This window comes from Festucalex cinctus, chromosome 10 (assembly GCF_051991245.1).
Source record: "Festucalex cinctus isolate MCC-2025b chromosome 10, RoL_Fcin_1.0, whole genome shotgun sequence".
Taxonomy (NCBI): Eukaryota; Metazoa; Chordata; class Actinopteri; order Syngnathiformes; family Syngnathidae; genus Festucalex; species Festucalex cinctus.
Window position 1 is genome coordinate 23,874,403 of NC_135420.1, and position 13,046 is coordinate 23,887,448.

At 41.6% G+C, this 13,046-nt stretch overlaps 1 protein-coding gene across 9 annotated transcripts in view; it reads right to left on the reverse strand.

Moving 5' to 3' along the window:
- Positions 1-13,046, reverse strand: part of sned1 (sushi, nidogen and EGF-like domains 1) — a 57,627-nt gene that overhangs the window by 21,002 nt on the left and 23,579 nt on the right. For all 9 annotated transcript variants that reach the window (XM_077534072.1, XM_077534070.1, XM_077534071.1 and 6 more), the window contains 8 exons: positions 12,241-12,663; positions 11,884-12,033; positions 10,547-10,747; positions 10,326-10,439; positions 10,030-10,197; positions 8,877-8,955; positions 6,535-6,761; positions 256-543 (listed from right to left, as the gene is read on the reverse strand). In XM_077534072.1, coding sequence (XP_077390198.1) covers positions 256-543; positions 6,535-6,761; positions 8,877-8,955; positions 10,030-10,197; positions 10,326-10,439; positions 10,547-10,747; positions 11,884-12,033; positions 12,241-12,663 — 1,650 coding nt within the window. The remainder of the gene's footprint in view (positions 1-255; positions 544-6,534; positions 6,762-8,876; positions 8,956-10,029; positions 10,198-10,325; positions 10,440-10,546; positions 10,748-11,883; positions 12,034-12,240; positions 12,664-13,046) is intronic.

The window sequence follows — 13,046 nt, forward strand, 5'->3', positions numbered from 1 at the left end:
AGTATCCTAGATGGTATCATGACCAGTTGTTACCAAGGACGGTCGTAGCCGTTCATTCAATATGGAGGTTAAGTGGTACCGTTCATAAGAACTCATAAGAATGGCAAAAATAGATTTAATTAAGTATGAGAATTTAATAAAAGAATAATCAGTCAAATAATCTTCACCATTTAACAATCGTCCCCGCCAGGCGCGGAATACAATGGATAAATATGAAAATCACAGAATATAAAGCTCGTTTTAAGAGGTCGATACCGGCGTGGTCGAACTGCCGCCATAGAAAGTGACTTGGTGCCAGGTGGAGACGAGCACCCAGGTGGCATTGAAGTCAGGGAAGTCAGAGAAGTACATCTTGATGTCGGTGGCCGCCCGGTGGAGGATGTCCGGCTCACGGCTCTGTCGGTAGAAGACGCGTCCCGCCCGCCGGTTGTCCACATCGGCCCAGAAAGGCGCCACTACCCGGCGGTCGCCGGCGATTGGGAACGCCACTGGCGTGAACTGGGACACCTCCCTAAGGAAGGACACCAGGCCGTTGTTGTTCACCTGTGGCGGAGAGAAGTGAATCAGCAGTGACTCAACGTCAGCTTGGTCGATGTTTGCACTTCCCGAGTGGCAAACACATGCTAGGTTTATTTATTATCCATTTAGGATGGACAGACTGCAGCTGAGCAAACCAACAGATTCCAAACTGGGAAGTCATTCAGACGGATGGAAAGTTCACACCTTTTCTACTTAGAAATCCATCCATCCATTTTCTGAACCACTTGCCCCTCACTAGGGTCGCGGGGGGTGCTGGAGCCTATCCCAGCTGGCTATGGGAAGTAGGCAGGGGACACCCTGGACTGGTAGCCAGACAATCGTAGGGCATACTTGGAAATCATAACAGTAAAATATCAGGCTACTACACCTAGCTATCAACCTCGCTACCTACCTACAGATAGTAATGTTAGTTAGTTGATAGCTGGATAGTTGGGAAGATATGGGAGTTATGTCAGTACATATGTAGGAAGTTAGCTATGGAGCTAGCTAGCTAGCTAGGAAGTATCGTAGGTTCCTACTAGGAAGGTGGTTAAGTCAGTAAACGGTAGTTATGTTAGTAGGTAGGTTGATAGTATGATAGACAGCTAGAAAAGTAGTTATAAGTTGGTAGCTGGAAGCTAGGTAGGTAGGTAGCTAGCTGGCTAGCTAGGAAAGATGGTAGGTACGTAGGAAGGAAGGTGGTTAAGTGGGTAGACAGCTGGTAGTTGTGTTAGTAGGTAGGTAGATAGTATTATTTTGGTAGACAGCTAGCAAAATAGAAATAAGTAGGTAGTTGGAAGCTAAGTAGGTAGGTAGTAGCTAGCTAGCTAGCTAGGAATGATGGTAGGTTCCCAGGAAGGAAGGTTGTTAAGTGGGTTGACGGTAGTTCTGTTAGTCGATAGGTAGATAGTATTATGTTGGTAGACAGCTAGCAAAGTAGTAATAAGTAGATAGTTGGAAGTTATGTCAGCATGTAGGTAGTTGCTAGCTAGGTAGGCAGGTTTGAGTGCAGTTAACGGTCTGGGATGAACTTTGCCTCCGTGGCCGCGTGGCCAAGCAGCATGTGACAAAACAACAACACTAAGGGGGAGTCGGTTAAAGGCACACGGCCCAGCTTTGGCTACGCGCCCTCCTAACATCATTTGGTGTAAAAACAGGCCAGGAAGTTTTGTTTGGCTACAAGGACGGAAGCTCAGTTAATGATCCCAACCGCAGCTTTCTTCCCCTTCGCATCAGCGGGATGCAGTGAGAACCTCAACTCCTGTGTGCGCGTGCGCTCCACTGTGTGTGCGTGTGTGTGTGTGATTGTGGAGCACGGACGCAGAGGTCATCCCATCCGATAGCGGGAGTCGGTCAGGATGAAAAGGACGGATGCTCGGGAGTTGTGAAGCTCCCACGCATGTGGAGAGAAGCGCTAATGATGTGTTTCTGTGCAAAAGAGTCTTCGAACGACATTGGATGAACCGTACATGAATACAACACACTATATAAACATACACAAATGCATGTAGCAAATAGCAATGAGTCTATTTATAAGCAGTTAAAAAGATAACACCATCATCAGTGTATTGGCAGCTATACTTGAACAAATAGACACTATACATACACTGAAGTGAATGTTAACTGCTGTACAAATAATCAGCAATGTTGTATGTAGCAAAATAGTCTATTCTAAGCAGTTGAATGAATAGATACAAATGTAAACGTTAACAGCAACAACAGTCAGCAGCATTGTATGTAGCAACAAACTATTTGCAAAGGAGTGACGTTAACTACATGAATAAATAATATCCAGTATTAGAATGCATATGATTATACTATCGTATGCATGCTAAATAACTGAAGAACAGTTGTATGTGACCGACCACATTTATGAGCATTAACTGAGGGCCTTTTGTTTGCATACTAAGTGAAAACAAAAAAACAGACCGAGCAAGTGGTGGATGATGTCTGAGGTTTTGCAGTTTGCACTTATGTGAGAGAGTGAACTGGTTCAAGTGCTGCCCAGCGTTGTCACGTTGAAACAGCGCCAAGGTCAGATTCACAGGAGAAACTTCTCGGTGTCCATATTTCTTTTTTGAAAGAAAAAAAAAATGAGGAGGGTTGGTTATTGAGTGGCGGACATATCCGGGATTTAGCTTGGGTGCGTTTCTGCCGGCATAGGCGCTTTTATGGAGCACAACAAACTTTGATGTGGTTTACACGGGGCCAAAGCAAACCTGCCGAATGGAGAAGAAGGTGCCCAGGCGTCAACAGGAGGGGAAACACTGCTTCTTTCTCGTCAAAAGACGGACGTTTCCGCTACTCCAAAGGCTTTTCGGCTCATAAATCCGCTTCGGAACAACTTTAATACAGCGGCAACTCTGCGGGTAATTGCGGGGCTCCTTGTTTAATCAAGGAAAACAGTCAGTTTATATCATGACAAATCTTGCCCACTTACTGCCAAACACAACAACGCATGCCGGGTGAGAACATCTCGCATCTCATTAACAGGCCTTGTAAGATTTTTTTTTTTGCTTTTCTCTTCTTTTATTGCATATTTTCTTTCCACCAACCATCAGTTCTTGTCATGAGCAAAAACATATCCATTCATTTTTACTTTTGAGCCAGTTATTAAGATCCTGTTTTTTTAGTACAATTCACAACGGGGGAAATGAAGATTTGATGAATTTTCAGTACATTGTTGCCTTGAGATACTCGTGACTTGACTTAGATAAAGATATGAGACATTTTTAACTCAAGCCAGTGCGTGGTTTGAGTCATGAGCATCGTCATAACATGAATTAAAAAATTATACATGTAAGGTTCGGAGCCCTGCTGCGACTGCGAGTAGCGAAAATTTGCTCACAATTACCTATAGATGACACAGACAAGATGGCAGCAAATGACTACTTTGGTGGAAATGAAGCTCCTCAACTCACTACAAATCATTTCCTAAGCAATCAAGATGAGTTGACCGAAGCCCAAAAACAGCAAATTATTGAGTTATTGCAGCGAATAGAGGACGACGTGTGTAAGACTACAATTTATTTTAGCAGTCTGTGACAATGTTAAGCTAAGTGACGTACAGTTTAAATATATAGGCCTACACGTCAAGTGAGTTGACTCATCACTGGGCGGTGGACCAGCAGATGTAAAATGACTTCCCCTAGCTAATACCACTACATGTTTTGACACACTGCTGCTTATGCATTATATTAACTTGAATCATTTACTTGGCAGTGGACAAGGAGGCATAAAAGAGCCTCATCATTTCCATGCCTTGTCACTACTTGATTTAGCAGTAGTCGCTAAGCTAAGTGACAATCGTATATAAAAATATATTGTGAGTTGAGACATGAGCACGTAGTGGACAAGGGGTCATAGCAGGCTTCCACCATGCCTTCCCACTATTTGTTTTTAGCTCACAGTGGCTATGCTAAGCTATTTATGCTAACATTAGCTTAAACCAGCTAAAGCCAAGTGATAAGTGATTGATAAATGCCTTCAATGCGTTTGCGCTACCTGTTTTAGCTCTCAGACGCTATGCTAAGCCATTACTAGCTGTTAGCTTGCTCAGAACAGAACGCTTTAAAAAAAAAAAAAATCTTTGGAGATGAGCACTTGCAGATGTTGGCCTGATACTCTGTAAACTTCGACGTGCATGCATCATGTGCTTCCCTCCCGGCAACGCCTACTTCTTCTTTCTCTCCACTTTCTCCCGCAATAAAAAGCGGCCCATCGTAACTATCTGCCGCTCACATCTGCTTCCAAACATGTGCTCTGTCCTCCCTGACCTTCACGCTCCCGAACCCCTGCATTAAAAAAAAAAAAGTATGGCGAAAAATAACGGCGGGGGCCCTTCGGTTTTAGGAGTCGCGGCGCACGGGACTGACATCTGGGTTGCGTTAAGCCTTGATTGGTCATTTCTAAGATAAAGCAGCTGGACAGTTCCAGGGGGAAGACCCCTGCCATGTTATCTGAGGCGTGGGAGGAGGAGGGGGAAGGGGGGGGGGTTACGGGGGGTGGGATCCCACAGCAACATGTGAAAACTCCCACACGCAAAGCACAACACGACGACAGCCTGCCTGGTTACTGAGGCTCCGTGTTTGTCAATCACAGCAGACCAAAATAAAGGCAAGGCAACATATGGAAAGCCTTTGGAGCATTTATTCGATATCCTTGATGAGCGCAGCTTAACGTTCATGTACGAGTACGCAAATACTTTGGCATAGTAGTAGAACAATTACATGTAACAAGTGAGGAAAGACGTATAACTAAAATTACCGACATGATAAAATTCTACTCCACATCTTGTTGTATATTGCCAACGATACTACTCCAGTATTCTATTGTGATAAAGTGATAGTGCTAGAACTGAAATTGCAGTTAAAACTGTTTGGTTGATATTTTTTCTTGACTTAGTTATGTAATAAAATGAGTTTGGTTCTGAAAGTACAAAGTTAAAAAAAAAGGCATAAATTGTGTGTACTAAAAAACATTTAATGGTAAAACAGACAATATTGATATAAGATGTTGTGATTAGATACACGTTGTAGATCACAATAATATTGCTACTTGCTGCTCGTGTATTAATACTGTACCATGAAGCTATACGTGTTGATATCCATATTTTTTACTGGTCAAAATTTTCTACTTAGATTTCACTGTTGCAACTTTGTCCACTCTTAGTCTTAAACTATTGATGGTACTTTTCTAAAAATAAAAGATTTAAGACGATTAAAAAAAAATAAAAAAAATCTATGCATTATATTTTTATTTTAATACTCATCATATATCACTGTTTAATCTCTTTAATTTTATCGTAATTTTATTGATTTTATTGTATTTTATTATTAAAAAAAGAAGTAATTTTTCTTTATATGCTCCGTCGTAGAATATGTTTGGAGATTGTTGGTTTTAAGTCAGAGTTTTTTTTTGTTTACATTCGACTGCATGAGTTTGACATTTTCCAGCACTCTCAAATGCAGCATAGGTGACTTCACTGACTTGATCCAATTGTTGCTGTGGTTCCTCAGCCTCCCCTGGTGGCCGTTTGAAGAGATGAAGAGGAGGAGGAGGAAAAGGAAGTCAAGGAGGGGATGTATCGGCACAACAGGTGGTGCTGATTTAAGGCACATCAAAGTCTGTGTGCGTGAAAAGCCGGCGAAAAGTTCCTCTGCGGGTCGTATGGCACGGCGGAAACGTAATACGGTACAAATGGGGGGTGACACGCACACACAAACTCATACCACCAGATTTTTTTTTCTTTTCAAGAATACTGATTATGTTCCTAAAAGAGAAAAGCATTGTGATTTTTTAGTAATAAATAAAATTGTATTATTATTTTTTTTAAGAAAATATTTTAGTTTTATGGAAACATTCAAGTGTTTGGGGAGCCTTTTATTTGCAATTTTATTTGCAAAAAAAAAAAAAAAGTGAGATTTGTTTTGGAAAATGTTAGACAAAATGTAAACAACTTTGACTTAAATGTATACGGTATAAAAAATCATATGTCATGACAAAAACAACTTTTAGGAAAAAAAAAAAAAGTTATTTCATTTTCAATTAAAAAAACAAACATTTAATTTCTTATTTATTTCTATTTTAGTTCAAGATAAAGATTTTGTGGGTGATTGTTGGCTTCTCACATCAATTATGAGGGAGAGAAATGGCTGCCAATGCGGGAAACACATCATTTTTTAATTTTTAAAAAATAGCAAAAATTCAAATTTGCTTTGAAAATTTGTGTAATCTTTGGAGTGGGGTCAAATCTGTATTTCCTGAAAACATAATATAAGCAAGTTGCATTTTTCAAAGAATAGGGATCCTATATTTTTTCATGAGGTGACATTTTGACCAAAAAAAAAATAAAAAATTGATTTTTGCATTAAAATCTCACACAAACATGCACAAACGGTGCAGTGTAGTGCTTGGCCGCCCGCCCCTCCTGCCGTCTCATCCCCCTGGAGTCCTGTCACTTTGCCTTGCCAAGTCCACATGCACGCACACACTAAAAAACATAAACATACTCACATAGAGCCCCGTGTGCCTGTCTCCAAAGAAAGGGAACGCCACCGAGATGTCCACAAGTCCCGAGCCTCCGTCGTCCTGGGCCACCGTCTGCGCGTCCCCCTGCTCCGGTCCGAATGGGTAGAAGTCCTCCAGGGGCACGGCCGCCTCCGCCCCTCCAGGCGGCAGCAGCAGCAGCAGCGGCAGAGCACACAGCAAGGAGGACAGCGGCGGCATGGCCTCGGGACACCCTAGGGGGGAAGCGGATGGAGGAGGCCCCCGACTCGAACCCACCTTGGGGGTGGGAGGGGGGCGGACAAGTCGTCTCGGAGGGTCTCGCTCTGGTCCTTCAGCTCCGCCGCGTGCGAGGAATACTGGGGATTCCTCGCATTCTGCTTTGGGAATGAACGAGCAGCAGCCGGAGCTGGAGCTGATTTTTTTTTTTTTTAGGTAAACACTCCTGCTATTTTTTTTTTTTTTTTCACGGGGTCCCCTGATGCCTGAGCTTGTGAGATATCCTCAATAAAAGTGCTCTATTCCAAGCTTGCTAAAGGACTTCTTTCACTGTTTGGCCACACCTACCCACCCCCCCAGCGGGGATAGACCACCTTGCATAATTAGCCGGTGCCAGCCAATGGCGACGCGGGGGGCGGGTAAACGGAGCACAGTCGGGGGCGGGGCTATGGTAATCAAAGGGCCGCTGGAGACGACTGTCAGCGCACGAGGAGGCGCACTCATGAAACGTGTGTGCGTGTTGTAATGAAACACTAGTATACCCACACACACGCACACGCACGCACACACACACACACACACACACAAAAGAAAGCCTTTTGAGCATTTATTCGATATCCTTGATATCCAGGTTAAGGCCCATGTACTAGTACGCTCTTTGTACCCACTAGTTAAGCAATTCAGCCCACCATCAGTCTTCTAGTGCCACTTTTGGCATACTAGTACATAATTAAAACGCAAACTATGGAAAGCCGTTTGAGCCTTAATTCCCTGCCCTTGACATCTAGCTTAATTTACTTTTTGTCCTCACTAGTAACTCACTTTGCGCACTATTACTGACTGTATGTATCTTAGTAAAAGCATTTTTTTCCCCACGACTAGTGCCAGTTTTGATCAAGCAGCATTCTGGGTTGCTCTGTCAAGTTTTGTTTGTGACGTGAGTGCTACTAGTGCGCTTCCACAGACGTTTGTGTGACATGAAATACTAGTGCACGATTAAACCTTAATAATAAACTATGGAAAGCCATTTAAACATGTATTCAATATGAGTTCCATGTACTAGGACACTTTTTGTCTTAATATTTTCTTTTCCACTACTAGTGCCACTCATGGACTACTAGTACGGATATCGAACGGATGCTCAATGACTCTTTCATAGTGCTCCACTCGTTTGCAGCTAGGGTGCTACTATTACACCGTATGCAATTACCCGCTATTAGTGACGCAACTAGTATGGTATTTCTGCACATGAGAAAGAAAACATTGACATACTAGTAGGACTAGTATTAGTATAGTGTAGTATAGTATAGTATAGTATAGTATAAGTTTTACACATGATGATAAATTGGTACTAGTTTTCATCTTGCATTTCACTTGTAGCACTAGTAGCACTCAGATGTCATTTAATGCAGTTTTGCCTCACTAGTAGGTTGTCCTACTAGTATGGTAATGTTGGCCTACTGATATGCAAAAATGCCATGCAGTAGTGGAAAAAACGTTATTAGTAAGACATTGTTTTTGAACTGGTGCATTCAAAAACTGTTGTCTTACTAGTAACATGTGGTTGTCCTACTAGTATGCCAAAAGTTATCTTACTAGTGAGAAAAAGAGCATACTAGTACTGGATCTCAAGGGTATAAAATAAACACTTAGCTTTACACACATGCAAACTTTTGTGGTTTGTCAGCAGTTCATCCACCACAATATTAAATCCACACATTTTTTTTTCTTTAATGGGTCAGCGTGTTGTGAAAGACACTTCTGTCCCACACGGAATTCCACCCCCGGAAACCCAAAAGCCCCCACCCCATCCCCCCCCCCCCAGAAAAAAAAAAAAAGCCACTCAAAGAGCAGTGTAAATGTGTCAAAAGAAAAAAAAAATTGGACTTTAAACAAAAGGGTGTCAAATAAACACTATGTTGCCTTCAATGTCCATATTGGATTACTTTTTTTTTTTTTTTAAAGTAACCCTCCCAGCCCTGTTCAAGAGTGATAAGCTCGATGGCCTGTACCCAAGTGAGCGTGTTTGTCCTCCAGAGGAATCGAACAGTTTGTCCCGTGCGGTCAGTCCAACGTCGTAAACAAAAGCATATTTTTTGTTGTCCGCGCCGCATGTCGCGCTCGCTACATACTTGAGTGCTGCAGCATCTTGTGGACGCAGGCCTGTCGCTTGCGCGTCTCCTCGTCCAGCTGCTGCTTGAGCGCGGACACCTGCGCACCAGATTGACAACTTTCAAACACTGATGAACCCCCAAATGAGTTCAGATGTTCTAGTAGGCTTTTTTCCTGACATTTTTGTCTTCCTTTCTGAAAGGTTTTGTGCTTACGGCTATTTTTGAACGGTTCATAATTCCCTCCACCTTGACAAACCTGTTACAGCTAATGATTATTTTGCAGTAAACGTAAACCAGCTTGAAGAAAATAAATGAAAATAAATAAAAAATAAAATATCTAAAAAAATAAAATATAAATATGTATAACAATTAAAAATAAGCAATTTTAAAATTAAATAAAAAAAATAAAATATATTTAAAAATAAAATCAACATAAAATATAAATATGTATAACAAATTAAAATAAGCAATTTTAAAAATGGTTTGGTGTGGGTTCTCAATTACTCTTAGTTTACTATCCAGTCACACATACAAATAAAAATAAATAAATCATTAAATAAATAAATAAATGAATAAAAATATAAATAAATAAAAAATATATTTCAAAAAAGAAATGATAAAATAAATAAATATACATTAAAACAATAATATACACACACACACACACACACAAACATATATATATTAGGGGTGTTAAAAAAATCGAATCGAATCGTGACCGGTGAATCGTGATACGAATCGAATCGTCAGGTACTAGGCAATTCACACCCCTAATATATATATATATATATATATATATATATATATATATATATATATATATATATATATATATATATATATGTATATGTACATAAAATATTAAAAAAAACATATAAAAATAAAAAAAATGTTTTATGTGGGTGCTCAATTACTTTTGGTTTACTATCCAGTTATACACACTTGATCCCCCAGACATTATAGAATAAATAAAAATAAATAAAAATATATTAAAAAAAATAAAAATAAATTCTAAAATAAATACAAATATATTAAAACAATAAAATAAAATATAAAAACATATATTTTTATATATAAAATATTTTTAAAAACATATAAAAATAAGCAATTTAAAAAAAATGTTTGGTGTGGGTGCTCAATTACTTTTGGTTCACTATCCAGTCACACATACTTGATCCTCCAGACATTTGACCCTCTGGCGGTGGGCCTTCTCCCGGATCTCCAGCGCCTGCTGGGCATCGCGTGTCCTCTCTGTCGCCGCTTCCATCTCCCGGTGATGGCGCGCCGTCACCTCCAGGAGGCGCTGTGCTTGAGCCTGCTCCAGCTGACCCACGCGAGCCTGAACACATGCAAACGCACGTGCGCACAAAAATACGCACAAAATACCGTACTACATGAGTTCATGTGCTCACGATCCAAAGCATACCACATCATATGCCCAACATCTAAGGTAAAAGTGATGCTGACCTGCAGGACTGCCACCTGATCCTGCCTCTCCACCAGCTGCCGCTCGAGGCAGACTAACGCCTGCCGTGTCTCCTTGGCGACCGCCTCGTCCGACCTCCGCCTGTCCGTCTCCGCCTAACCACACACGTGAAGAAGAAACAAGAACGGGAAGCTAATAAATAATGCGTGCTTACGATGCTGTTGACTACTGCTCACATTCACATCTTCACATCTTATCTCACCTTCTCCAAAGACTTCCTGAGAGCGCCTTTGTCTTTTCCCAGCCGCGTCATAGCTTTCTCCATGTCGGCCTTTTCCCGCTGCCGCTGCTGCAGCGCCGCCTGCAGGTTTGTCACCTTACTTTCCAGATTCGTCACCTTCCTTTCCAACTGCTCAGCATTTTCTTGCGCTGCCTGTTGTGCCGCCTTTTGCTGCTTCAGACTCTGTGGGCAGGTGAATGCACATCTATATACTGTATTTACTCACTGATAATAACACTAGATATGCATCCCGACCCAACACAAATATGTTGCCTTAACAAAATAAAAAAAAAAAAAAAGAGTACTGCAGTCTTAAGTATTGTAGAGTACTACAAAACACACAGTAACAGTAAACATACAGATATAACATAATTAAATAGAACGTAGAGAATCGGACGGTTTGTGTATCTTGATAATTCAATGGGCATTCTGCTGCTCCTTCTGGTGTGCACACCTTGGCCACCAGGGGGCAGTGTAATACAGTCATAGTACAGTGTTACCTCATTTATCGCGGGTATTACGTTCCAAAAACTACCCGCGATAATGTCAATCTGCATTAATTAAACAAAACAATCCCATTAACTATATTTATTTTTTATTATATATGTTTTTTCGTTTTGGTATCATATTTACTTTATTATAAATACTTTTTCATTCATCATATATGTTCGTTTTCATATACAGTCATTTTTCCCCAATTAAATTTACTTGTTATACAGCACAGTATATATTATCTATCTCCGGAATGCGGTCACGTCGAGACGAATCCGCGGATGCCCGTATGTCCCGGTCGGACGTAGGGTTCGGGAGATACGGCCGCACAAAGTCAAAAATAAATAAACAAACCAAAAAAACAAAAGCATGTATTAAAAAAAAACACAAAAAAAAACGCTGTCAAAAAATCCACGAAACAGCAAGGCTGCGAAAGATGATACTGTGCACAATTTGATAATTAAGCACAGAACCAAAATTCTCATATTTGCCGTCTGCATGTTTTGTTTTCAAATTTAAATAATAAAATAATTGCCTACGTCATTTCTTCAGATTTTTCAGGAAACACAAAAAATGGAACCATGCATTTGCATCATGAGGAGATGATTTAGGCAAGAAAATATTTTTTGGGGGAAATAAAAAAGGCTTAGGGAATTATTTTAAGAGGGTGACGAGATGCTAGTTTTGTTAGCCCGTCTATGGTAATTCCCATGATGTGTTTGCATTTAGCTAGTGCATTTCTTAAATGATGTGATTTGGTTGAAAACACAACATGAAGCACTAAGTCGAGGTACCACCATACGGAATCATATGTCTCGTGTTCTAACCTGCTGCAGGCTCTTGTTGTGTTTGTCCAGCTCATGGTTCCTCTGCTCCGAATCTTCCTGTTCCCTCTGAAGTGTCTGACTGCGTTCCATCAGAGTGCGGTTCAGCTTCTTGCTCTCCACCAGGGCGGCTCGGCTTTCGTCCAGACGATCCTGTGATGTCACATGTCGGCATGTTGGGATCAAAGCCCAAACTGGTCGGGATAGTGATATGCTCATTGTCAAGCGGAATTATGTGATTGCTCAAGAGATCTCCATTGGGTTAAGTTTAGGATCAGGTTTCGAGTTAAAATTAAGAGAAATCAGTATGTGGAGAAGAAAAAAAGATCAAACCAAGTGTAAAATTGTGGAAAGGACGACCTGCATGACTCGTCGTTCTGTCTCGCCGTCCGTCATGGCCTTGTGCAGCTGCGTCAGGTTCTCCTGCAGCGCCCCCTCGCTGCTCCGCTGCTCAGCGAGCGCGGCCGTCAGTGCTCGCACCTGCTCGTCCAGCTGCCCCTGGCGCCGCTCGGCCCGGGCCAGCGCCGCGCTCTGCCGCTCCTCGCCGGCCTTCAGCGCCGCCTCGCTCTTGCTGAGTTTCCACGAGGCTTTGGCCAGCCTCTCCCGTAACGCCGTCGTCTCTGCCTCCAGCTCTGACGCTCTTTGGCCGGCGCGCTGCAGTTCGGCCTCCAGGGAGCGCCGACCGAGCTCCAGGTGGACCGTGCTCCTTTGGGCCTCCTCCAGGGTCTCTTTTAGCCTCTCGTTTTCCACGTGAGCGTTAGCCTGGGAGCGATCCAGCTTGTCCTTGGAGAGAAGCATCAAAGTGTCAGTCTAGAACGGGGATGGACAACTGGCATCAAGAAAATTGTGTCTTTCGGGTAAAATAGGAAGCAGATTATTGTTCAATGAATTTCAACACAAATCTGTCTAGTTTCCTTAGAGAAGCTATCAGTGAGCCAAAAAAAAAAAGACGTAACATTTTTTGTCAACAACATGAACCGTTGACAATTCGTTTGAGGTGCACACCGCAATAACTGAAATCTTAAGATATAATTTCGTAAATTTAACCTAAATTTGCTTATTTTGTTCTGACAAATTATTTTTACTTAAAATAAGATTGTCAGACAAGATCATTCTGCTTATTTTAAGATACTTATTACTTAATTATCTTATTTGGTCAAGCAGTA